Source organism: Chlorocebus sabaeus, chromosome 14 (genome assembly GCF_047675955.1).
Source record: "Chlorocebus sabaeus isolate Y175 chromosome 14, mChlSab1.0.hap1, whole genome shotgun sequence".
Taxonomy (NCBI): Eukaryota; Metazoa; Chordata; class Mammalia; order Primates; family Cercopithecidae; genus Chlorocebus; species Chlorocebus sabaeus.
The window spans coordinates 58056934-58084584 of NC_132917.1; the positions used below are offsets into that span (position 1 = coordinate 58056934).

Consider the following 27651-nt stretch of genomic DNA (forward strand, 5'->3'; position numbering starts at 1 on the left):
TAAAACAAATGATTAAGTAACAGCAGCTAAATCAAAAGTAATTTATCCATTCTAGGCCAGGCATGGCAGCTCACACCTGTTAATCCCAGTATTTTGGGAGGCTGAGACAGGAGAATCATTTGAGCCCAGGAGTGTGAGACTAGCCTGGGCAATACAGTAAAACCTCATCTCCAAAAAAAGGAAAAAAAAAAAGAGGGAAAAAAAAAAGGGAGGGAAAAAAAGTCATTCATCCACCTTAGTAACTATAATTAAACTATAATCTTTCACAAATCTATGCAACAGATTTTGAAATTCTCCAAGGGTGTGTTAATTTTGCAAATCGTCCATTTTATTCGTGGTAAGATACTTTTTATTAGTTTCACCCTCAATGTGTGACTATCTCCAAGTACTTGAGGAGAATTTATTAAAGGCTCCATTAAAGGCTCCATATCGGAGCCACCCTATGGGACAACTCCAGGGAGCATCATTCACACAGAATGCCTGAGTGGTGTTATGTACCCAGCCCTGTCTATATACACTTGTTTTATAGAAAAATTTGGAAATAAAAATATTTATCTTAAAATTTGTCCTGAGAAATTAAATAAGAATACATGAAGCACCTAGGACAGTCAGTGGCACACAACAGAAACTTCGTGAACGACAGTCCCTGTATTTAACAATCTTAGTGAAAAAAGGAGGCAATAGTATTGTGATAAATGACATATGGTAGAGAGACATTCATATCCTCATTTTTGGTTTTCATCTATTATCAAAGTTAGAAATCTATTCCTTTTTCTCCTACATTAGAACAATGGGTATAATACAAAGCAAAGGACAATACTTCCTATTTAGCTCACAAAACACTTACTCCATAAAATATTTTATATACTTGCACTATTTCTAACTCTCAAGAATCCTGTAATTATACTCTACCCTTCTTATCGTGGTCATAATTCAGTACTATGACCGTCTACCTAAATTCTGACTCTTCCACTAGCTATAAGTTCCATGAGGAATCTTTGTTGTTGTTCTCGTTGACAGGGTCGCACTGTCACCTACACTGAAGTGCAGTGGTGTGATCTCAGCTCCCTGCAGCCTCGACCTACCCAGGCTCTGCTACCTCAGCCTCCCGAGTAGCTAGGACTACAGATGCATACCACCACGCCTGGCTTATTTATTTATTTATTTATTTCTGCACTTTGTAGACACGGGGTTTCACCATGTTGCCCAGGTTGGTCTCAAATGCCTGAGCTCAAGTGATCTGCCCCACCTCAGCCTCCCAAAGCACTGGGATTACAGGCATGAGCCACCACACCTGGCTCATGAGGAATCTTATGTCTTGCCTTATATTATAGGAAGTCCATAAATATTATTAGCTGGGTAAAAAAATGAGTGATTAAAAAATCTCATATCACATCCTTAATGCTTTAACTGATTTTTGTTATTGGACTTCTCTCAACAATGTCAGATCCACTAGGTAGACTGCCTCAAACTCACTATCTCAATACAACAGAAATAAAACTGTCCTCTGTCCTTGCCAAATCCTTTCTACATTTCCAACTATGCTCTAAAAACCAAATATTAACATTAAGCATCTGAAAATAAGTCAAAATAATATTTCTTTATTCCATCAATCTATACCTAAAGAATGAGTAGGTCCATGACATCAATGTCTCAAAACTAATCACAACCTCAGTGGGAACTGCTGCTAGTCCATCTCAACTTTTTGCTTGTCTTCCCTGTCTCTCCTCACCATTGTTAAGCTTAATTTTATTTAAAAGCCTCCAACCACCCCAAATCCTACTCAAGACTAATGTCTTAACAAATAAAGCCTGATCTCATTAATAAATATCAACCAGTCTTCAATATCATAATATAGTACTCTTAAAATTATATGTAACATCTATTTCTGGCCTAAATGGAATAGCTTGCTAAAGACCAACACTTCTACAGTGAACAACTAAAGTAGGCTGATAAAAGGAAAATGGGGGAAAAAAAGTTGAAAGCATCAAAGAATTGCTAAACTGACCAGGCCCTGAAGGGCCAAAGTCCTAAAGAAGAGGGAACAGAAGTGAAGTAAGCCAACATTCTGAAGCCATTTTCCTCAACATATTTATCAATTCTGGCACAGGGCAAGAGAAGGATCTGGGCAAAGAGCCCAGAGAGAGAGCTGCTATTAAGTGGCAAAAAAAAAGCGGCACTTCTGCCAATCTCTTGAGGATAGAGAGATAAAAATAACAGACTTGAAAGGCCAGAATCTGGGGAAAGGTAGGCCCAGAACCTGGCCTAACATTCTGCCAATATTCCCTCAAAACTTCTGATAAATCCTTAAACTGTAGGGAATAAGAAGATAAAAAGTCAAGCAGAAAGGTAATGAAAAACAAGATTATTTAGAAATCTCATAATACAAGGAGAAATTAATTGGAATTCAGGGCCTACCAGTGACACAAAGTCTCAGTGAATACCCCAGGATCTCTGTGGGAACTCTTGAAAGGCGCTCCTAAAAGCAAGGCAAACAAAAAGCAGATAGAGCTTTGTCAAAAATGAATCCCAGACTCTAATTGAGAGGTCTTGTGGAGACACAAAGGTTAGAGTTTAGGATCTACCAAGGGAAAATCCCAATGAATATACCTGGCTTTTGCTTAGAAGCTCTGAAGAGTTATAGCTTGGGACAGGAAGGGCAGCAATCAGAGGTAGACTGACCTCTATGAAAACTACAACCCACCCTGAACCCACTTGGGCCCTTTGCCAATCTGTTCCCATTCTATCTTCCCAGGAAGAGAAAAGCTAAACCCTGTTTAGAAGAAAATAATATCTGGGGCCTCTAAACTATTTTATGTGCAATATCCAACAGTCAACATACTACTACATAGCACTGATGTCTGAATGGCCAAGGGCAAATGCTGAAGAACAGCCAGCAGGGGCAATGAGAAAAGGTGCACTAACTAGAAAGGCTGCAAATTAAGCTAGTTTCCTCATTTATCTCCTTTCACCAGTTTCTTTCGAAAGAAAGAATAGTTACCTTATTGGGCAGAGATAAGATTTAAGATTTTGACATTTTTTGTTATAGAAAATTTGAATTTTGTATTGAATCAGTTATGAAAATAAAGAAAAGTAGAGAAAAACCCTTTAGTTTTCAAAAAGTATTAGGGATGCCAAAATATAAGATCATATGACAATAAACCATACACAAAAAAATGAAAACAGAACTCACATTGTCCATCTTCCCATTCACATACAGGTACTTTCATACCCTGACCTCTGACCTCACCTACAACTGGGATGTACCTAGAGAGATATGGGGTAGTTCTCCCTACTGCCCAGGTTGGAATCCAAGTACGGGGATAAAGGGGGTGAGAAGAGGCTCTCTTCTCTACCCTCCTTCATGATTCCTGACTCCCCCCAATCCTTCTTCCCATGTCCTTTGAGGTTATTTTATTACAGCTTTTTAAATATTTTTAAACATTATTAACAGAACTAAAGACAAAAACCACATGATTATCTCAATAGATGCTGAAAAGGCCTTTGACAAAATTCAAAAGCCCTTCATGCTAAAAACTCTCAATAAATTCGGTACTGATGGAACGTATTTCAAAATAATAAGAGCTATTTATGACAAACCCACAGCCAATATCATACTGAATGGGCAAAAACAGGAAGCATTCCCTTTGACAACCGGCACAAGACAGGGATGCCCTCTCTCACCACTTCTATTCAACATAGTGTTGGAAGTTCTAGCTAGAGCAATCAGGCAAGAGAAAGAAATCAAGGGTATTCAGTTAGGAAAAGTGGAAGTCAAATTGTCCCTGTTTGCAGATGACATGATTGTATATTTAGAAAATCCCATCATCTCAGCCCAAAATCTCCTTAAGCTGATAAGCAACTTCAGCAAAGTCTCAGGATACAAAATTAATGTGCAAAAATCACAAGCATTCTTATACACCAGTGACAGACAGAGAGCCAAATCATGAATGAACTTCCATTCACAATTGCTTCAAAGAGAATAAAATACCTAGGAATCCAACTTACAAGGGATGTAAAGGACCTCTTCAAGGAGAACTACAAACCACTGCTCAGTGAAATAAAAGAGGACACAAACAAATGGAAGAACATACTATGCTGATGGATAGGAAGAATCAATATCGTGAAAATGGCCATACTGCCCAAGGTAATTTATAGATTCAATGCCATTCCCATCAAGCTACCAATGACTTTCTTCACAGAATTGGAAAAAACTACTTTAAAGTTCATATGGAACCAAAAAAGAGCCCGCATTGCCAAGACAGTCCTAAGTCAAAAGAACAAGGCTGGAGGCATCATGCTACCTGACTTCAAACTATACTACAAGGCTACAGTAACCAAAACAGCATGGCACTGGTACCAAAACAGAGATATAAACCAATGGAACAGAACAGAGTCCTCAGAAATAATACCACACATCTACAGCCATCTCATCTTTGACAACTCTGACAAAAACAAGAAATGGGGAAAGGATTCCCTATTTAATAAATAGTGCTGGGAAAATTGGCTAGCCATAAGTAGAAAGCTGAAACTGGATTCTTTCCTTACTCCTTATACGAAAATTAATTCAAGATGGATTAGAGACTTAAATGTTAGACCTAATACCATAAAAACCCTAGAAGAAAACTTACGTAATACCATTCAGGACATAGACCTGGGCAAGGACTTCATGTCTAAAACACCAAAAGCAATGGCAACAAAAGCCAAAATTGATCAATTAAACTAAAGAGCTTCTGCACAGCAAAAGAAACTACCATCAGAGTGAACAGGCAACTTACAGAATGGGAGAAAATTTTTGCAATTCTACTCATCTGACAAAAGGCTAATATCCAGAACCTACAAAGAACTCAAATTTACAAGAAAAAAACAAACAACCCCATCAAAAAGTGGGCAAAGGATATGAACAGACATTTCTCAAAAGAAGACATTCATACAGCCAACAGACACATGAAAAAATGCTCATCATCACTGGCCATCAGAGAAATGCAAATCAAAACCACAAAGAGATACCATCTCATACCAGTTAGAATGGCAATCATTAAAAAGTCAGGAAACAACAGGTGCTGGAGAGGATGTGGAGAAATAGGAACACTTTTACACTGTTGGTGGGACTGTAAACTAGTTCAACCATTGTGGAAAACAGTATGGTGATACCTCAAGGATCTAGAACTAGAAATACCATATGACCCAGCCACCCCATTACTGGGTATACACCCAAAGGATTATAAATCATGCTGCTATAAAGACACATGCACATGTATGTTTACTGCGGCACTATTCACAATAGCAAAGACATGGAATCAACCCAAATGTCCATCAGTGACAGACTGGATTAAGAAAATGTGGCACATATACACCATGGAATACTATGCAGCCATAAAAAAGGATGAGTTTGCATCCTTTGTAGGGACAAGGATGCAGCTGGAAACCATAATTCTCAGCAAACTATCACAAGAACCGAAAACCAAACACCACATGTTCTCACTCATAGGTCGGAAGTGAACAATGAGATCACTTGGACTTGGGCAGGGGAACATCACATACCAGGGCCTATTATGGAGAGGGGGGAGGAATGGCATTGGGAGTTATACCTGATGTAAATGACGAGTTGATGAGTGCTGATGAGTTGATGGGTGCAGCACACCAACACAGCACAAGTATACATATGTAACAAACCCGCACATTGTGCACATGTACCCTAGAACTTAAAGTATTAAAAAAAAAAAAAAAATTTTATTTAACCCTTGGCAGCAGAGACTAAGGAGAGGAATAAGGAATTGCAGACTCTGTAGGACTGAAATAAAGAGAAATAAAAACAACAAAAAGGGATCCAGAAGATAGGACTTAGGAAAAAAATACACACACACACACACACACATACATATATATTTGGCTAAAACAATAGGAACTTATTCTCTCATCAAGATGTCAGCAAAGATGTGCTCCCTCTGGAGGCTTTAGAAGAGAATCTATTCCTTGCCTCTTCCAGTTTCTGGTGGCTGCCAGCAAGAAAAATATTTTAAAACTATTAAAGAAAATAGAGAAAAAGACAAAGAATTTCAACAAAGCATTAAAATGTTTTAAAAGATGCAAATGGTAAAGAGTAGTTTTAAAATATGTAATTAATTAGCTTGTGAAGTTATAACAAAGTAGACATTAAGACAATAATATTTCCAGAAAAGAAAAGAAACATGTCCTAATAATAAAAGGGAAAACCAACAAGGAAGATAGAGCAATTATAAATCTGTATGCACCCAATAACATGACTGCAAACAGACATAAAGCAAATTTTGGGGAACAAAAACAATTCCAAAAATTCACAATCATATTGGGAAAATTTAACACAGCTCTCTCCAGAGATCTTAGGACAAGCAGACAAAAAAACAAATAAATCATTAAACATATAGGATATCTGGCACACATAATAAATGTGAGGAATGAATAAAAGTAAAGCACTATACCCAACAAGAGATTACATACTCTTTTTGAGTGGAAACAGAACACATACCAAAACTGACAAGATGCTGGGTGATAAAGCAAGCCTCAGTAAACTTCAAAGTATTGAGATAATTAAAAGGGTAATTTCTGATAAAAGCAGACTTAAACTGGAACTCAATAACCCAAAAATCTCCAGTTGTTTGAAAATTAAGAGATATACTAAATAAGCCAAAAGAAATCACAATGAAAATTAACATTTTTAACTGACAGTAATAAAAATGTAACATCAAAACTTATGGAATCTAGCTAAGATTGCTTACAAATTTACAGCCTTAAATTAATATATAATAACATAAGATAAATTGGAAAAAAAATCAATGACCTACATATCCATCTCAAGAAATTACAAAGGAAGCAAAACTAAAAAAAATAAATAAATTCTTAATAAGTAGATATTAATGATAAAAAACATACAATAGAGAAAATTAACAACGCTAAAAGTTGGGTCTTTGAAAAAAAATTCATATGGCTCTTGCAAAACTGATTAAGAAAAATTAAAAAGGCACAAAAAACTCATCTGGAAAGAAAAAGGCAGCATCACTATACATCCTAAAATCATTTTTTAAAATGAATGCAGGATGAAACGGAGAACGTGACAAAACAATCTGTGTTACAAATACAGGAAAGAAGTACATTGAAGAGGGTGGAGGAAATGGTTCTAACCTAAGTAACTGTGAAAATGAGTGAAGCCTATAAAAGCAAAAAGCAAAAAAAAAAAAAATTTATAAAAATAAGCACTGCATAGTTGATAAAGTTGTTACCCATGGGGGTACAGATCAATAATTCTGATAGTGCTCTCCATGTATACTGCAACTGAACAAGTAAGTAAATGGATAACAGATAATGGGAGCTCGGTTTCTCCCTGTTGGAATATGAGATTTCAGATATACCAAGTGAGTGGGCTAGAAAACTACATATGGTAATGGACTGGAGTTGCAGACATCAGTATAAAATCATGTTTACCTTAATAGAGACACAAATGGGTATATACAAAAACATTCACAGATATGTACGCACAAGTTAGTATAAACACATTTTTTTCCTGTTTTTCAGCTAAGAAGGTCTAGAAACAACAACACACCAATAGCAACAAGCACCCATAGTGCCCACATCCTGGTTTCTAATACCACTCACTAATAAAAGCAACCAGGACTCCTTGGAAAAATCATCGATTCCAGGACAAAGGCAGGAAATACACAAAATTTCTTTCAGTGCCAGAAAGTAAGGAAATGCTCAAAAATATAAATATATCCACAATGATGGGGCCTGTCAAAACCACACAGGAGCCAACTGAAAGAGCTCTCAATGGCCAAAGCTAGAACAAATTGAACAAGAAAGTAAAATAGTATTAGATTATAACCCAAAGTATAAATAAATATCCCTGAGTCCATAGTATTTCAAATAAATGACTGAAAAAATAAATGAGAGAGAACAAAATCTGAGCAGAAAAATTCCAAATCTATTAAATACTCTGCCCTAAAGGAGATGTGAGTGTAACTGCCCACTCCTTAAGTGTGGGCTACGCATAGTGACGTCCAGAGAGCACAGTATAGTGAGAGGGAAAAAAACAGTAACTTTACAGTGCAGAAACCTGACAAATACTACCTCAACCAGGTAATCAAGATCAAAATCAACAGTGATGAGTCACAGAGATAACATGTACCCTTGATATGAAGAGAAGAATCACAGGAGAACAAAAGTCAGGATAAGATTAGCATACAGAAATATAAATACTATATCCAGCATGGCTCTAAAAAGTATGTCAAAAATTTGACTCTAAGTTTCCTAGAGGCCGAGTCAAAGAGAACATAGTCAATTACACAGTTCACATTATTCTTTAAGTGGCAGGTTGGATAGCTAGGCAAAGCACGACTTTTCTAGCATCTGAAACAATAAAACTTCTTTCATGGCTTCTCATAAAGATAGTGCTATATCATAAAATGGAAGACATCCAAAATTAAAATTCCTACTGCATTTCTTAGGGCTATTTCATACAATATCCTTTAATCCAAGTCAGTGGCATCCTCAAGAGCAACTATACAAGAGAGCAAAAGAAAGTAGTTAGGTTCTAAGATCGATGGGTAAAATTGAGAAAATATATAAAATAAGATTAGAGACTTTAAGCAGTCCATCTACAGTGAAACACTATTACATGCAATCAGGATTTTAGTAAGGTTTTAAGTTGAAATCTGAGGCTGTAATTTTTATCAAGACCAGTATTTAAATAACTTGGCTCAAGTACAGATCGTACACACTTTGACTCCTAATCAGGGAGGTGGTAAGATAAAGAAGTATTCATAAAAAATTAAGTCTACACAAAGTCACGACTGAAGGAACAGCTAACCTATCTCTGCACATAAGTGTACCAAAAGCGGTATGGCCTACTCAGTCAAATTTTAGTGGTTAAAACAAAAGGGAAAATATTGATCTATACATAAGAAGAGAACCTTTTTTTTTCTCTGCCTTCAACAAGAGAACCTTTCTAAATAAAGGCCTTTTAAGGAATATAAAGGAAAGTAGAAGGCAAAGGCAAATAAAATAATTCTTCTTTCTCTAATAATCACGTAATTAATGGCGATTTTAGACTATTTACATGGGAATAATTTGGAACTCTAAAATATGTTTAAGTCTTTAGTTTTTCTTTAGTTATCAGTAATGGTATAAAACATATTAAAGGACATATAGTCTGCACTTAAGATATGTTCCTTGTTCTCTTTCAAATGGCGATTTGACTTTCTGGTTTTTTACGTTAGTTATCAAAAGGCCAGCTCATTGAAAATAGCTAAAAAACAGATGAATAATAAGATGTTTAAACACAATAAGAAAAACTTAGTGGTGAACAATTGCACATTCCTTTCATATTGTACCTAAGTTAGCCCTTGATTTATCTTAGTAATAGAGCAACCTAAATGGAAATAACAAATGAATACTAAAATACTATTGATACTGGTTAAGAAGTGATAAGAACTAAATTGACATATCTTTACTGCTGCTTTAGCTCAAAGTAGAAAAGTTATAATACACCTAATAATAAATGTAATGTTTCAAAGTATCCACACTAAGAAGGAAGCTAAATTCAGAAACTGAACAGCAAGTAAATCATCACATACTTTTTCCAGGTGGTATGTGGATTAAGTTTTAACAACCTTCTTACATGTCTACTGAACTTAAGTTTCTTTATGCATCAGTTTTTTTTTAAAAAATCTTTTTTTTCAAAGAAAGCTAGATGATTCTTCCAAACCCTAGTTGCTAAAATTTACTACTCAAATTACAAAAGCACTTATAATGTTATATATGTGTAAATTTAGACATGCCAAATTGTATATTAACCAAAATAACTACAATTATTTCAAAAATACTGCAATTTTTCCAGTCTCTATCATGTGTCCAAGCACTACTCTTCAAATATGGAAAATTTAGAATACAGTTGTATGTTCAGTGAAAGTATCTATTACGGTAACATCTTACTGTGTACATAAAAATGTCATTTTCTCCAAATTATATTTAGCATTTTACTTTGTAAGTCAATTTTTTATGATGATATTCCTCTCTTTAATTCACAGCAACAATAAGGATCAAATACTCTAGTTACAATGAAACACTTTGACTAAAATCAGGTATAAATTGCTAAAACTAGAAATATATTCAGTTAAAATGTATAAAACAAAGACATTTAAAATATATTTTAAAACAGACATACCTATCCCAACCAAGAGTTCCTATCTCTTCAATAATGCTTGAGTAGAACTGGGGAGGAGGAGATGGTGCATATAGCTCTTGTCTATTCTTTAAGGCAACTTCCTGTTTAAAAGAAGAAAACCTGAATTGGCTGTGGAATGCAAGACAATGAACTGTTAATACCTGATTGCAAAACATAATTTCATTATCTTCTTAGTGCCTAATAAAAGTATCCATTGTTTTATGGAAAATCTGGCTGACTCATTCCCCTGCTCATGAAAAAGAAACAAGAAAAAGTTAAAAGGACTGTACTGAAGGTCATGCAAAATGTCAATTTTTATGCCATGAAAAGAACTTATGATTTTAATATTTTCCTGGACTATTATGCCTACTGGAGATTTAAAAAAAAAAAAAAAACTTTTTATTACATTCATCCTCAAGGCTTCACTATCTCTCTACTCCCATGAATATGATGTTTGATATATACGTTTTTCAAAAAGTACCTCTAAAGAAAGGCCTGAACTCTAAGTACATTACCTAAACTAACATATTTGTACACCATTATGAACCACATCTTAACAAACAAAAACCCCTCATTATCAGAACAAATATCTACATGCTAATTTCTTTTACTGACTTACACTCTGTACTATTCTTCAACCAGGTAAGTTGGAGTACTATGCCATCCATCTGGCTAGATTACAGTCCCGTTCCTTGCTAGGCCTATCTACGATGGCTTTACAATGTTTATGTTCTCCCAACCAAAACTAAATTCTTTTACAAGATATATAAAAGCATCACTAGAATTGCTGAAGCTAAAATTACCATTATTTCGAAGTTACTAACCTAGACAAACAGCTTATATGGAAAGTAAAAATAAATATATCTACAAAATACTTAGATGTTCATATGGTCTGAAGTATCAAACCGTATTACAAAAAGTAAGTAAATAAATAATTAAATAAATAAATAAGCCACAATAAATCACGGAAGTAGATAGGGACAAGTTGAAAATTATAAACACTTCTGACAAATATAATCCTAATAAAAGGTTGCAATTTTTATTCTTTTAAGTATATGTTTAATCTTATTTTTTAAGTATATTTTAATTTTTTTAACAAGGATAGGATACTATTAAATTGAGATCATATTAAAAAGAATATATACTACGAAACAGCACTTCAAAATCAAAACTATTAACTGGAACTACTTCAATTTAGTTCTGAATCTGCTTTATGATGAAAACAAAACTGTGAAAGCAGACTCATATAGCTGAGAATATCAATATGGATTTAATTAGAGGGTAAGCTCCTAGAAGACAAGGTATATGCTGCCTTTTTTATAATATAAATGCTTAATGTTGCCTAAAAATAGACTGATGGTCCACCAAAATAAATTCGTATTTAGGTTGTACACCAACCTAATACTATGAAGATTGTGCTCTACTAGTTACTAAATAAAATGCGTTAATGTAGTATAGTACTTCTTTCGAAATTTGTTTTTATTCTGAAATATTAATTATTGCTCTCCACAAAAATTGAAGGTAAAAATAAACCTGGATAATAGTAAAAACGTTTTTCAATCCTAGGTTTATGACATTTATACACTCTACCTTCTATTCTGAGTCAGACAAGTTACTCCTACTCTAGTACCATAACAGGTAAAGAGGCAAAAGCAGAGAAGCAACACATTCTTCACAGAAAAGAGGGAAAGGTACATAGCAGAAAGGCTTCACAAACAGAAGTTTTAAATCCTGACTTTAACAATTCCTATTTTGAGGCCTTAGGGTTCAGTGGCTCAGCTCCAAAATAGAAATAAAATAACCTACCACATAGGATTATTTTAAAATATAGGTAATTGTTCACTTATTAAATATATACTGAACTCCCACTATATGCAGTTATTACTAGGCAACTCCATGGAAGATTTACAACATTTCCTGAAAAAGTTCAATAACTACTGATTTCATGTGAGCATCACTCTCAACATATTTATTGGTGATTATAGTATAGGAACCCTATTACTAACAATACAGCCTAACAGTACACTAATAATTCTTTTATTTTTAGGTATACTATCTTAAATGAGCAATAAGATCACCAACTTTGTCCATAATTTCTGAAGAAAGCTAAAATACAGGATTTCATTTTTATTCAGAAATGGAATAAATGTACTAAATAGATACTGTAAATCAGAGATCTCAAAATTTTATTTTAGTTTTAAACTAGTAAGTGTTTGTTCAAAATTAAATGGCCAAGAGAGCTGTGACTTACAATGTATAAAGTTATTTTTGATAAGAAGAGTTTAATGGGACATGATACCTACACTTTTACTCTGGTTCCCTTAGTCTCTCCTTGTATTTGTATGGTTTATTAAAATTATAATAAAAAGATAAATGTTTCAAACTTTTCTCCAATGTCAAGGAGATGTAAACCAAATATGCTTCACTTGTTCACTTTACGTTTTTAGGGTTATTACATTAAGCCCTTTGATGTAATTTGTAATCAATTTTTGATAACCCTTATTAATTAGGATTTATAAACTCATAAATCAAAATTCAAACTTTAGAAATTAATTTTAAACTATTATTCTAATCCCACACATTTAATCAAAGTCCTACCTTAAAAGGTTCTTATTAGCATTGAAAAGGGACTTAAGAAAAAAATCTAGCAACTAAGTTATCAATATGTAGTAGTTGCTACTAAGAACAAAATGGTCTCAACAAGAATTACAAAGAAATATCAAAATTTTCCATTGTTAGCAATATTAGTATTGTAATTTTTATATAAACTAACATAAACATGTAGACAGGAAAAGCATAAGTGAAATATAACAAGTAGAACATAACAAAAAAACCATACTACAATGATGTTAACATTAGAAAACAGCATTTTCAGAGTAAAAGTGATATAAGCAAAGAAGTAAAAACCCTATAATGCCCATTTGAATTGTAAATATCAATACAAACTCATAATCACATTCTTTCCAAAAAGCATTTTTTTCTAGCTTTGTCCACTGAAAAAAACCTAGAGGTAACAGCAATAAACACTCAAATTTCCAGATTGAGGCATCCAAATACTATTTCCTACAAAGAAATCATGATTCTTTGGAGAAATGGCTGATTACAGTTATGGGATAAAATGAATAAATGAGCCTGGAGCAACTGGTATCAGAAGGCAAAGAAGCTTGGGTTATATTAAAAGAACTCAGGAGCCAACATGAAGGGGCTTGTACTGACCAAAAAATGGGACAATTTAAGCATCAAAAAGAAAATGACTACGATAAATAAAAATTAACTAAATATATAAAAATCTATGAGTTCATAAAGATACTTAAAAAAAATCACTTTAGATCTCTGTGACAGTTGCTAGGCACCAACTCATTATTCTAAAAATTGGTTTCTGTTTTAAAAGGAAAAGAAACAAGCACTTATCCAGTCTCTCCATTATGAGCTGTACCTCAAATTAACCAAACAACTGATGAGAAGTTCTCTACAGAAGATTTTCAACTAAGAAATGCAGATGATGGAATTTTTTAAATTACCATTTGTAAATCCTAATGAAACATTAGATATAGGCAATGATTATTATTAGAGGCTAAAATCATTAGGTGATAAGCTGATGGGGAACTTTATACTGAATGGATTTAAACGTATTGATCAATCTTAAATTTATTAAAAGAGGAACCAAGGAACCATCAGACATCACTTGCATCCTCATGTAATATAATAAATACAGAGCACCAAGTAATCTCGTAAGAACAAATGAATCCGAATCTGCTGAAGCCTCTAGATCTAAATGCCAGATTACAAAGAAAGTAGAGTATGTTAAAAGATAAACCAGGAATATCTTACAAACCAGATCCAGAATGTAGAAGATTTTACAGGACACCTAATTTGTTTTATTCAACAAATATATGGCATGAATAAAAAGGGTGAGGTAAAGAGGAGATGCTGTTATACATAAGTACCTTGTAAGTCTTATATAAGGCTTAAGAGACATATTAACTAAATATAATGTGTGGACCTTGTTTGCATACTAATACAAACAAAGCAGCTATAAGAAATATTAACTTTGTTGAGGTTATAACAGTATATTTAAAAACAGATAAAAAGCACTTAGCTGTTAAAGAGATACACACTGACCTATTTACAGAGGGATACAATGTCCAGAATTTCCTTTAAAATATTACAGTGTCTTTCTTCTAAAAAAGTAGAAGAGGAACTATGACTGGCAAAATGTTAAAATTTGGTCAGGCCTAGCAGTATTTACTATAATCTTCCCTCTTCTTTTGTTTATGTTGAAAATTGGGTAATAAAATGAACTTGGGTTTTAAGAAAAATGTCTACAGGATAAACTAAATAATCAAGTATTTTATACAATGCTGATTAAACAGTATATATGTAACAGTACACATAAAGTGAAACCTAATACGTTTTTTCAGATATCTGTAGCTATAGACAAAACTATTTATACATCATAGTATATCTTTAAGTAGGACTACCAAATCTCTTCTTAGATGTTAAACTCCCTGCTGACAGGCCAGGAGTGCATTTTATTTCTTCACCACCTGCCCAAAACTAGTGTCAAGAATACCTAGTTTATGATACAATCAAAGTGGTTCCTTCACAAAGTTATGTCCCTCATGCAGTTCAAGAAATGCATCACCTATATTTATGTACACAGTAAAAGAAAACATTAAATGACTGGGAGTTAAGAAGACAAATTCTAATAATGTCAGTATTTAAAGGAGTTACAGAAAAGAAATAAAGATTTCCAGTATGGTAACAGCGTCAGAAAAAAAAAATTCTTACCAAAAGCATCTTCAACTCCATCATAAAGCTCATTAGATCAGGAGACTGCTGCATCCTCTAGATCAAAACATTTCCAATTAATTTCATTTGCACAATAAATATTCCATCCACTAAAACTGTAATAAAATGTAGGCCCAAGTGAAGTTAAAAAAAGATTAGCTATATCTACATCTGAAAAGTATAAGTAGTATTGGTCATCAACCTTACTACTCCTATCAATTTCATTTTGAAAGAGTAATTAATGTCCTCAAATCTACTTTGTTGAGATATATTAAACTGTGTTAGAATGTCACTTAAAACCTCACACTACTCTGTTTCTTGAGCACTGTATACTACTGAATCCCTTGTCCCCCTTGCAGGGCATGCGATGGGAGTCTGGCTTGCTTCTTCAGTGCCCTGTTGCTCAAACCTCTAGGGAAACATACAGGCAGGCTGTGGGGCTCCAACCCCACAGCAGTGTCTAGGCGTGAATGTTTACAGCTACTTAAACTCCAGTGGGTGTGTGTTACAAGGTGCTCTTTTAGTTTAGCCATCCATTGGCAGCTTGTGTTAGCCAGCTCAATTAGACCCCTGCCTTATTGCAAGGACAGAGAACTTTCTGTATCCCAGGGTTCCTGCCTTGATGTACTGCAAGAATTGGATCACGTGTGGGCTTGGAGAATGACTGCAAGATTTTATTGAGTGGAAGTAGCTCTTAGCAGATGTGGGAGCCAGAAGGGAAATGGTTTTCCCCTGGAGTCGGGCTGTTCAGTGGCCCAGGCTCTCCTACAACCACCCCAGCCAAACTCCACGTCATTCTGCTGGTGAATGGCCTGCCGGCCTGCTGGAGCCTATTGGTGTGCTCTTGACATGATCTCGATGTCCTCTCGATGTCCGGACACTTGTGTGTTCCTCCACTGATATATTTCTCTCGATGTCCAGCCGCTTGTGTGTGTGTGCCTGCTAGGGTCTCGGGTTTTTATAGGCACAAGATGGGGGTATGGCAGGCCATGGTGGTCTTGGGAAATGCAACATTTGAGCGTGAAGGCAGGGGTGCCTGTCCTCACCTAGGACCATGGGCACAGGCCCGGGGGTGGAGCCCTCACCAAGGACCCATCCTTCTCTACCCAGCACTTCTCTGCCGCCCTTCTGTATCACTACCATGTCTAGCAAATCTAGCAACCTAATCATAACTTTTTTAAAGAAGAGGAGAAAGAGGAGGAGGAGGAGGAAGAGAAAAAAAAGAGAAAGAAGAGGTATAGGAGTGATGTGAGTGGGAAGAGTATAAAATATAAAAATCAGGCAACTCTATATAATTTTTAAAATCTAGTTAGAGCAATAAATTAACAATTATTAATTAACAATACGGTCTTTTTTTATTTTTCCCTTGACCTTAAAGATTACCTACAATTGTGATTTTTGTCCTCTCACAACTAATCCGTATTAGTCAAAACAGAGACAGTCATTCACTAAAGTAAAACCTGTTATAATAAAATGGCAAAAAGGAAATAATCTCTAAAGTAGAATAAATATTTAAGAGTTACGATTCCATTTCCTAGATATCCTTCATTCTTAAAATAACTACAGAAAAAAATATTCTCAAGTTTTACACTATTTTCAACAATGCATGAACACATTATGATTCACATCTTAACTCAGCTTTGAGTGGGTCTATGTAGAGCAAATTCTTGACTATCCCTTCTTCTACATTGTATTCCCCCCCGCCCCGCTTAGTTTATTACAGATGATCAATAAATGACAGGGTCTGGAAAGGTCTGGAAACTAAAGCCCAGAGGTCAAATCCAGCTCAATACTGTTTTTGTAAACAAAGTTTTATTGGCATGTAGCCATACCCATTCACTTACCTCTTGTCTATGGTTGCTATAAGGGCAGAGTTGAGTAGTTGCAACAGAGATCTTACGGCCTACTAAGCCGGAAAAATTTATTATCTGGTTCTTTTTTTTTTTTTTTTGAGGCGGAGTCTCGCTCTGTGGCCCAGGCTGGAGTGCAGTGGCCAGATCTCAGCTCACTGCAAGCTCCGTCTCCCGGATTTACGCCATTCTCCTGCCTCAGCCTCCCGAGTAGCTGGGACTACAGGCGCCGCCACCACGCCCGGCTAGTTTTTTGTATTTTTTAGTAGAGACGGGGTTTCACCGGGTTAGCCAGGATGGTCTCGATCTCCTGACCTCGTGATCCGCCCGTCTCGGCCTCCCAAAGTGCTGGGATTACAGGCTTGAGCCACCGCGCCCGGCTAGAGTACTAGATCTTAATATTAGACTACATAAACCATTTTTTCCTATGCTATCTCAATATATCAATAGATACATTTCTTAAAGTTTAGTGTAAAAAAAAAAGTAAAGGGGATGGAGGCAGGGATAGAAAGAAAACAGACAAATAATTTGAACATATCCTTAAAAAACTTCTGTAATTATATTGCCAGGATGACAACCTTCATTCTACAAATCAAATAGTTTATCTCCTATACTTCTTTGCAGTTTTAATGCTTTATGGGAGAGTGACTGTGACTATCAGTTATCATAGATAACCTGCCTTTAAGACACAGAAATATAGAAAATCAGGAAAAAAAACACATAAACGCATAAAGGATCAAAAGAAACGCAATTCTAATAACTATTTTCCTAAAAGAAGAATTGTATTATGTCATTATTTTGCTTCAGTAACTGATATTTTTTCTACTCTTTAAAGGAATTTTCAGGTAGAGGAACCTAAACATTAAGAATAAAGAAATTAATCCTGCCTATTAACACACTAAGCAACCTTAATCTCCCCTCATTATGCAAGTACACATGATCCTAAATTATTTCTACTACATCTTTTCTGTTGCTAATCTAGGACTAAAATCCCATTTTTGCCACAGATATCCCACAGCTCTAAATGGGTCTGATTTTTTTTTTTTTCCCCTATCACCACCATTCAGTCTCAGAAGAAAAATCACTCAAGTAGTGATGGATACGGATAAGGGTGAATTCATTTGAAGAACCTAAAGTCTCAAGGATGGAAATCGGTTTCAACACAAAGGCTACCTGGAGATCTCCTGAGGACACTGAGATTTAAAAACACACAGAGATGAAACCTACAAAACTCAACAACTATTAAACCAGTTTGTTACCACATTCTACAAAGTAGGTCTTTGAAGAACAATAAATTTAGTAATTTCTTATCTTCACTTAAAATATAAACCTTCTAAAAAGGACTTACCTGCTGTACTATTTGATGGTATCCATTAAGTATTGTTCTCAGCTGCCAACTACATAATAATCTAAAATTTTAATGAGACAAAATGGTTTGTTCATTGTTCAGAATTAAAAGGAAAACCGTATTTGTATGTTAACACAAATATGCATGTACATACAAAAGAAGGACAAATATAATTTTGACAAGTTAATAAAATTTTTACCATTGATACTGTTCAAAGTCTTGTCTTCAAACTGTCAGTACTAATTTTATTCCAAAATATAAATAACTGCAATCAGTAAATGACAGGCAAACAGTACATCCTGTTTTTTAACTTTAACACACCCCAAGCAAAGTTTTCCACTGAAGTAGATTCTTTTCCAAGATAGGTTAAATAAAACCAACAGTTTTGATAACAATGTATCATCCAATATAATGTATCAAACATGTATTTGAAAAAGCATGTGTAGCAGTATTACCTTCAAATTCCTGATTAATATAACTTAAATGATACATTTTATTTTTATTTTTTATTTTTTAGAGACAGGGTCTCACTCTGTCAGGCAGGCTAGCTGAAGTGCAGTAGAAGAACAGCTCACTGCAACCTGAACTCCTGGGTTCAAGAAACCCTCCCACCTTAGCCTCTCAAGTAGCTGGGACTACAGACACCCACCACCAAGCCGGGCTATAAAGATACAAACTTTTAATTAATTGTATAAGAAGTGATAAGTTAATGTTCATCCATTTACTGGCTAACCTCTGCTGTGCTCCTGATACTATTAAGTAACTCTTCTTCTAAGGAATTACTTTTACTTACCTACAAGTAGGAAGCCTCTCTGAGTTTTCCCCAACATGGCCTTTTCAAACCAGCACAACTCTCTCCATTCTTGGTAGTTCATTCAAATGTCCATTGGTAACCCCTGCACGAAATGTGCTTTCTCTCCCTTGCTATCAACTTGGTGACTTCAATTAATTATCCCTTTATTGTGGTATCCTTAATTTATGTTCTGCTAGTTTTTTCTACTTAATGAATTAACTTGTTCAAATACATGTATCTTTAAAGAACACTGTAACTCCTCCTTGAATGCATACCATTCTCTAACCACCTCTTTTCTTCAAAATACTTTATACTTTCCTCCCACTCATCCAGTCCAAAATCCAACACAAATGGCTTCTGTCACCACACAAAACTTACTTGCATCTAACCTATCTCTCTGCAGTCCTCAGCAATGCTAACCATGCCTTGCTTAAGCCTTCTTTATTTGGCTTGAAAGACTCTGCTGTCCAAATTTTCCTCTTTTCTGGTCAATCCTTAGTCTCCTTCTAAGTTCCTCTTTAGTGACCAGTACTGTAAATGTTGGTATGCCCCAAGGTCTCGTCACTGGCTTTCTCTTCTACGACCCCCACCAAAACTCCCCGCCAGACACAGCACCAAAAAGCCTATTCATAATCAAGGTCCCAAATCCTTCATCTCTTGTAACTTCCACATACATCTGCACTCCAGGTCTCATACTCTAGTTCCACACGACCATATTACTACCTCCTAAATAGCTCCTCTTGATATTTCACACCCAGTATGACTTAAAACAATCTCTCTTCTACTTTTCCATCTGTGACCTCTTCTCTAGCTTAGTGATCTGAGCCAGGAATTTGAAAAGCATCCTCTATTCCTTTTTCCCTCTTACCTACACTTCTAGTGGTCACAAAATCCTCTCAATTCTACTCACAAATATCTCTGGATTCCTTTCCCTCCATTCTTCTTCAGAAATATTTAGAGGAAGAATTGAGATTTGGGGTGGTACCTAAATTTTCAGTCTCATATCCTGACTAGTTGTATCTACCAACACCCAATGTTGGTGCCTAATTTATGCCAGGACTGAACTGATGTGAGTCTTCCCATATACTGAATATACACATTAATAATATCAGTCAAAAGTTGGAAAAAATGTTTTCTAATCCTTTTGTACTCTCCCTTTATATACTTGCTCAGTATTTGTTTGGGAAGTATACACAGTGGCTGTTTACTGCTTTAAATTAAAAAAAAAAAAAATGAGAGAACTAATGTTTAAAAGCACTTTAGTAACAGGTAAATATTTACAAATGCCACATTGGTTTGGAAAAATCAGAGATGTTTCTTTTGGGGCAAATGACTAATAAGCATTTTAGGCAAAACTCTAGTCACCAGAATCAATTTATACCAAATGTACTGCCTGTACCACCAAAATGCAAAAATGCACGTTTATAACTAAACACCGTATCACCTTGCATTCTTCAGTTGTAAATCTTCAGGCAACACTACTTTAAGGTGGAAGTCTCTTCCCTGTGGAAAATATTGAAAAGGATCACTCAAATTTTTATCTTTCACTTAATGCTAAGAGAAGTTAAACAGAATCACATAGAAAAGACAATGCTTTCCTTTATTTTCTAAAAGGTATCAACTTTATCCACATCTTTATAATTGTTAAAATATATGCAACAGAATATTGCATTTGAGGGAAAATAACTCAAAACTGTCTTACGGAAGCTTTGTAGTTACTGGGAAATCAAAACACTCAGGTAAGACTTTCTTTTTAAAGAGAAAGTCACTCATAAATACAAGAAATAATACAAAATTATTAATACAGGCCCATAGAAGAAATTTCAGTGTTATTTCTTAGGAAATAAATTTATGAAAAAAAAAAAAAAGAAATTCCTTCAAACTGCTTTAAAATGGAAGAAAAACATCACAATATAAAATAAGGATATATAACATAATATATGTTACATATATTCATGTTTACAGCTTAGTTTCTAAATTTTAATAAAATGAAAATCTATTTAGTTACACAATCTATATAGACATAAGTGAAATACTTTCATAAATCAGAGTATATTTAATTCTCCCATTAGTGGGCCTCTAATTTTTCTGAAATCCTTAACATATTAACTATGTATCTGAACAAACAGAATTTTACTCAAGAGTCTAAGAAAGACCTCTGAGACATTTACTCCATTTTACTTTCTTGGAAAAGTGAACGGGTAAGTAGTTTAAACTTTGTAACTTAAATAGGACAATACACATGAAATTTCAGCAAAAATAGCAGAAAAAGACAAACAGAAATGTAATCTTTTCCTCCAACAGAATAAAATGAAAAAGAGTAATAAAATTCTCAAAAAAAAAAAATTACCATGTGGAATTTTAGCACAGTCTCCCTCAAAGCAGTTTCAAAAACAGAGGAACACAATTAAATGTACCCCATAACCTTTACTTTCATGGTAATATTACAGTTCTGACTTTCATTACATTTAAATGTCCTTTAAAAAAAATGAAACAAAATGTACTACTGACCTTTTCAAAAGGTCAAGTAACAATAATTCACTATTTCATTAAAGCACTAAAAGGTATTATGTAGTAACTTTAACCTAACGTTATAGACATCCCACACATAGGTGTAAGAACAATTTGGAATTCACACTTTACATGAAAAATAGAAGAACTATTCTACTATAGAAATCCGTGCTGTTATCTGAAAGAATAAAATTCCAAAGTCCCTTATTTGCAAAGCCCAGCCATTTTAAAAGGTCAAATAACATGTCACATGCCACAATACTTTCCTGATTCAAGAAAATGTGCAAAATTAGCCTTTTAGTTAAAGCATCTAGAAATATTAACTGTTCTCAAAAGACAGATTTTCCAGGCTTTCAGGGAACAGAAATACTAACAGTTGCCTAAACCCCCATCTCCCCATACATCATCCAGAAAAGCTACATTAATTAACATATTAAGAATAAATAAAACCACAAAAATCCCATGTTTTCAGCCAAAAGACAGGGTACACTATAAACCTCAAATTAGCTATAGGAAGAAAAATATAAAGCACTTTCCAACAGAACCTACTCTAGAACTCCCACAGCAACTATTTTTAGACTGCTTGGAAGGTCAGGAAAAAAAAAAAATGCATGGGAGAGAGACTGGGAGGAACGAACAAGTATAAAAAAAATAAATAAATAAATAACAAGCTCTGGTAAATCAGAACACTGACCTACAAAGAGAAGACTTAATGTGAACACAAAAGCCAAGGAGCCAGTCCTGGGAAAGAATGCTTTAGCGGTAGAAGATAGGAGAAAAAATAGGTAGAGACAACTTTTGGAAACTGCGTACTAGGAGGTAAAAGAAGAGTAGGAAACTTAGGCTCTTATATGAGTAAATAAAAAAAAAAACTCCTTCCCACCCAGCACTCGCCAACATGTCATCCATTAAATAAATTACACTTTGCTTCCCCAACAGAAGAGGGTATTCTTAAACTAGGAATTTTATAAACTATTGCAAACAGCCAGAATGTCCATGAATACAAAGATACTGTCTTCATCAATGCAAAGCTACTATGAAACAAAGAAAAAGAGACTCACAACATTTCAGGTGATAACAGATCCCATGCAAACAAAACCCAGAAACCATAAACAAATTATAATAATAAATGAATTAAATGAGCATTTGTATCAGACATTTTAAAATGAAAATGAGAAATTATACTTTTAAAAATGAAAAGGAAGAAATGAATGAGCTGAATAAACTCAGGGTGGAATGAAAATAAAGAAAAAGACAAAATTATGTGAAAGTGAAGGAATAAATTTTAAGAGTCCAAGGAAGAACAAAATTAAATACAAATGTCATAAAGGCAAAGAAAAAGCAAGAAAATTACCAAATGAGAAAATGAGAAAAAAACTAAAGACCATCAGATAAAAGGAGCTGAAGTGGAAAACAGACCCAAAAAAGTCCAGACTACATATAATTGGAGATCTTGGAAAGAAAAATAAAATAGTAGAAAAAAAATTTTAAAATATAATCCAAGTACACTTCCTAGAGATCCACATACCAAAAGGGTAAGAGGCCACATGATAAAAGTGACTCACAATGATCAACTCTGAGATATATCTTAATTAACAGACTTTCAAAATAAGTCCAAAGTCTCCAGGTAAAAGATCGAATATATAGGAAACAAAATATAATTGGAAACAGACTTCTTAAAGCAAATTAAAAAATGAAGCAAGAATGAAATAGAAAATGTTAAGAAACTGAAGAGAACTGCTTCTAGCCATTATGGAGTAAAGGGGGGCAGGATTTATCTTCCCTCCTTATTTAAAAATGGGACAAAACATATGAAACAATGATTTTCAGATATTAAACAGACAGTGATCCTTGAAAGAAGGGAAACAAATGTAAAAATGCCAAAAGTTATCTGTCTATGATGGGAGTATTTTCAGGCTGCAAGATAGAGATGGACAAACAATTAAGAACATAATATTCTCCCTGATTTGGGAAAAAACAGGTGATCAAGCGGAGGCCACCAATTGTACAATTCACAAGGTATAGTACCAAGCAGGAGAGAAATGCATGGAGAGTACAGAAAAATACAGAGAAACTCCAGCGAATTGCAGAGGATTCCTGACAAGGAGTCTTCATCAAGGAGTCTTCAGCTGAGTACTGCTTGCTCCATGGATATGAGGAAAACACCCAAAGGTGGGAATGTACAGGAACAGAGTCTGCAAAACAATCTCTAAGCTCATACAAGGCTGGGTATAGCCATGTTCCAACCAGCCAGCATGGAAACCTTGTAACATAAGAGCCATTAAATAGAGTGCTCAGAAGGTGTTGCTTCACTTGTAGAGCTTAATTACCTTAGAATGAAGTCTGCTCTGGGTCTACCTAGCGATGCTTAAAAGCTTAAAGTTTAAAATTACTTGGAAAGATCAAACTGTTTCCAAGTAATTTAACTGTAGCTCACAACAAATCTCAAGAATACTTACAGAATGAAAATATCTAGCATGCAACAGGTAGAATTCATTATGTCTAGTATACAATCAAGATATACCAAGCAAATACATTTCCTGCAAAGAAGCAAGGCAATCAATACCCACAATGAAGAGAAAAATCAAGAGAAACAGACCTAAAAATGGCAGCGATAATAAACCTGATCTTAAAAATTAAAACAATTATATTTCATACGTTCAAAAAGGTAAAGGAAAACAAGTGTACTAAATAGAGACAGGAAAAATTTAAAGAAAGACTCTCTCAAAAAACACAATGTTTGAGATTTTTTTTTTAATATAGTATCAACAGCAGATTCCACCTTACAAAAGAAGGTATTAGTATACCTGAAGACATATCCCAAATAAAGAGAAAGACACTGAGGGCAAAAAAAGTGAACAGACCATGAGTGAGTTGTGAAAACTTAAAGTGACCTAAATGCACATGTTTGGAGTCCCCAACACAGAGGACAGAAAAGGAGGAACAAAAAAAAAAAAAAGAATAGAAAAGAAAGAAAAAATAACGGCAGATGTTTTTCCAAATTAAATGAAAATATATACTCACAGATCCAAGAAGCTCCACAGACCTTATGGAGGAAAAACATGAAAAAAGCTACACCAAGGTACAACACACATCAAAGTGACTGAAACCAATGACAAAAAGAAAAATCTTAAAAGCAGCCAGAGGAAAAAAATATTCTATTTACCTAGGAACAAAGAAAAGAGCAGAGATTTCTCATAGAAAACAGTGCAAGACAGTGAAGTAACATCTTTACAGTATCAAAAGAGACAAAATTGTATAGCTGATAAACCAATAGTGCATTAAAAAATGGAATCCTAATACTATTTTAAGGCAGATCATGATAGATTTAATATGTGTATTATAAACCCTTTAAGTAACTAGTTAAAAAACAAAAAACAAACACACAGCCAATAAACAGGCAAAGGAGATAAAACAGAATTATAAAAAAGAATTCCAATAATACAAAATACAGAAAAATAGGAAAAAATTAAAAACATGTAAGACAAACAGAAAACACACAGCAAGAGTAGATTTAAATCCAACCATATGAATAGCCATGTTAAATGTAAATAGTCTAAATACCCCCAAGTAAAAGGCAGTGACTATCATATTGCATAACAAAGCAAAGCACAGAAGAAACACACTTCAAATAGTAAAACACAAATAAGTTTAAAACAAAGAAGATAAACCATGGTAACATCAATCAAAAGAAAGATGGAATCTATATGTTAATATTGGAAAATACAGATTTCAGAGAAAACATTATTACTAAAGATAAGAAAGGTCATTTCATAAATCTAAAGGAGTCAATTCATCAAGAGTGCTTAATGGATCTAAAAGTTTATGCACCTAATAACAGAACTTCAAAATATATGAAGCAAAACTGATAGAAATTAAATAGAAATTGAAAAATCAACAACGATTGTTGGAGATATCAACATCCCCTCTCACTAACTGATAGAAAAAGCAGACAAAAAGTCAGTGAGCATAGTGCTACCCAGTGAGGGCCTGGGTAGCACTCTGAAACAATTTGACCTAATATATAATTTTCTACCCAATAGCAACAGAATATTCATTCTTTAGAGTACACACAGTATATTCACCAAGATAGACTATATTATTGGTCATAAAATTAAGGCTCAATAAGTATTTTAAAAATTCAAATCATACAAGTTATATTCTGTGACCAAAATGAAACTAAATTATAAATCAATAACAAAAAGATATCTAGAAAATCCTCAATATTGAGAAAGATAATCATATTTCTCAGTAAGCCATAGATCAAAGAAGAAATTAAAAGGCATTTGGAACTGAATAAAAACAAAACTACAGCACACCAAAATTTGTGTGACATAGCTAAACCAGTATTCAAAGGAAAATTTAAAGCACTGAATATCTGTACTAGAACAAAAGAAAGATCAATTATCTTCCATCTGAAGAAATCAGGAAACTTAAGATCAAAAAACTTTCCAGATAGAAACATAAAAATAATAGAAAAAAAATCAACGAAATTAAAGGCAGCTTCTTTAAAGAAATCAGTAAAATTTATAAACCTCTATCTAGATGTATCGGGGGAAAAAAAGGAGACATAAATTACCTATATCAGATGAGGATGAAAGGTATTTTTAACTTATATCCCTAAACTATTTGACACTCCTACCTCTAGGAGTTGGTGCCTAATTTCCCTTCTTTTGAACACAGACTAAGACACTTGCGTCTAAAAGAATAAAGCAGAAGTAAATATGCGTGACTTCAGAGACTAAGGGATTAAAGACAATGTGCATCTTTATTGATCTCTCTGTTGTATCACACACTCAGGGAAAGCTAGCTGCCATGTTGTGATAACAGCCAAGCAACACTATAAAGATCCATGTAGTGAGGAACTAAGGCCTCCTGTTAAGAGCAGTAGCAAACTGAGGCCTCATGGCTAATAGCTACGTGAATGAGCAATCTTGGAAGCAAATCCTTCACCTCTAGCTTGACCAGCTGGCAGCCCAGGACAGCTCTGAATGCAGCCCAACACAAATTCGTGAACTTTCTTAAAACATTATGGGATTTTTGTGATTTTTTTTTTTTAGCTTATCAGCTATCATTAATGTATTTTATGTGTGCCCAAGACAATTCTTCTTCCAGTATGACCCAGGGAAGCCAAAACATTGGACACCCTGTTTTAGATCATCAAAGTCTTGGCAAATATCTTGACTGCAAAATCATGAGAGATTTTGATCAAGAACTACCATCCAAGTTGTTCTCAAATTTCAAATCCACAGAAATAGTGAGACAATAATTGTTTTTGTTTTAAGCCACTAAGGTTTGAAGTAAATAGCAGCAAAAGACAACCAACATAGAGAGTTTCATTACAGACACTAAAGACATTAAAAGGATAATAAGGATAATAACTTTAAGCCAATAAAATCAGAAACCTAGATGAAACTAACAAATTCATTGAAAGACACAAACTACCAAAGCTCACTCAAAGGAAAGAGAAAATCTGGTAATAGAGACAACACCTAAACCTGATTATATATTAGGTCACAGGAAAAAATACCAGTAACTTCCATGGAGACTTTTTTTTTTAATAAACAATACTGTCTAATTACAATACAAGAAAAATTAGAAATCAGCAACAAAACTAAAAACCAAAAAGGACGTTCCACGAGAAAATTTTTAAAACCTATTAAGGTGCATAGTAAATTGACATCATATAGCTTCTAAGAAAGGTGGTGACAAGACTACATGTCAGCATCTATAGGATACTTTTGAAACAGTGATGAGAGGAAACGCAAAGCCTTAAAAACTTATATACATAAAACCTGCTCACTGGCCAAATCTGGGACAATTCGAGGATCAAAATAATGATTATAATCAAATAATTTTTTAAAAAGTCCATGCATCCATTCTAGTATAATTAAATAAATGAGAAAGCAGGCAATGTTACTCCTTATAATAAATTGCCACTTCATAAATACAGAAATGACAAGAGTTAGAAAATCATCATTTGGCAACCATGATAGTAACAGTCGAACCAAGTAAAAGTCAATGGATGCTAAAACTCGAGAATGTGTGTGAAAGTTTGATGCCTCAGAGTACCTCCCCAAAAATACTTACGAATTACAAAAGGAGACTCTGGCAGATGACAGCTTAACCAGGTGATCAAAGTTAACATCATTAATAATGG

At 34.3% G+C, this 27651-nt stretch overlaps 1 protein-coding gene across 9 annotated transcripts in view; it reads right to left on the minus strand.

The window, feature by feature from the left end:
* FANCL (FA complementation group L) overlaps positions 1 to 27651 on the minus strand; it is a 77598-nt gene that overhangs the window by 47891 nt on the left and 2056 nt on the right. For 8 of the 9 annotated variants that reach the window (XR_012095294.1, XR_012095293.1, XM_007970553.3 and 5 more), the window contains exons 2-5: positions 20425 to 20483; positions 18188 to 18248; positions 14990 to 15046; positions 10199 to 10299 (exon numbers count right to left, since the gene is read on the minus strand). Coding sequence is in view for 7 of the 9 variants with exons in the window: in XM_007970553.3 (XP_007968744.3) it covers positions 10199 to 10299; positions 14990 to 15046; positions 18188 to 18248; positions 20425 to 20483 (278 nt within the window). In the remaining 2 variants the exon portion in view is untranslated. Of the gene's footprint in view, positions 1 to 10198; positions 10300 to 14989; positions 15047 to 16833; positions 17006 to 18187; positions 18249 to 20424; positions 20484 to 27651 lie in introns of those variants that run through there. The other variant, XM_073023016.1, reaches the window with a different exon arrangement.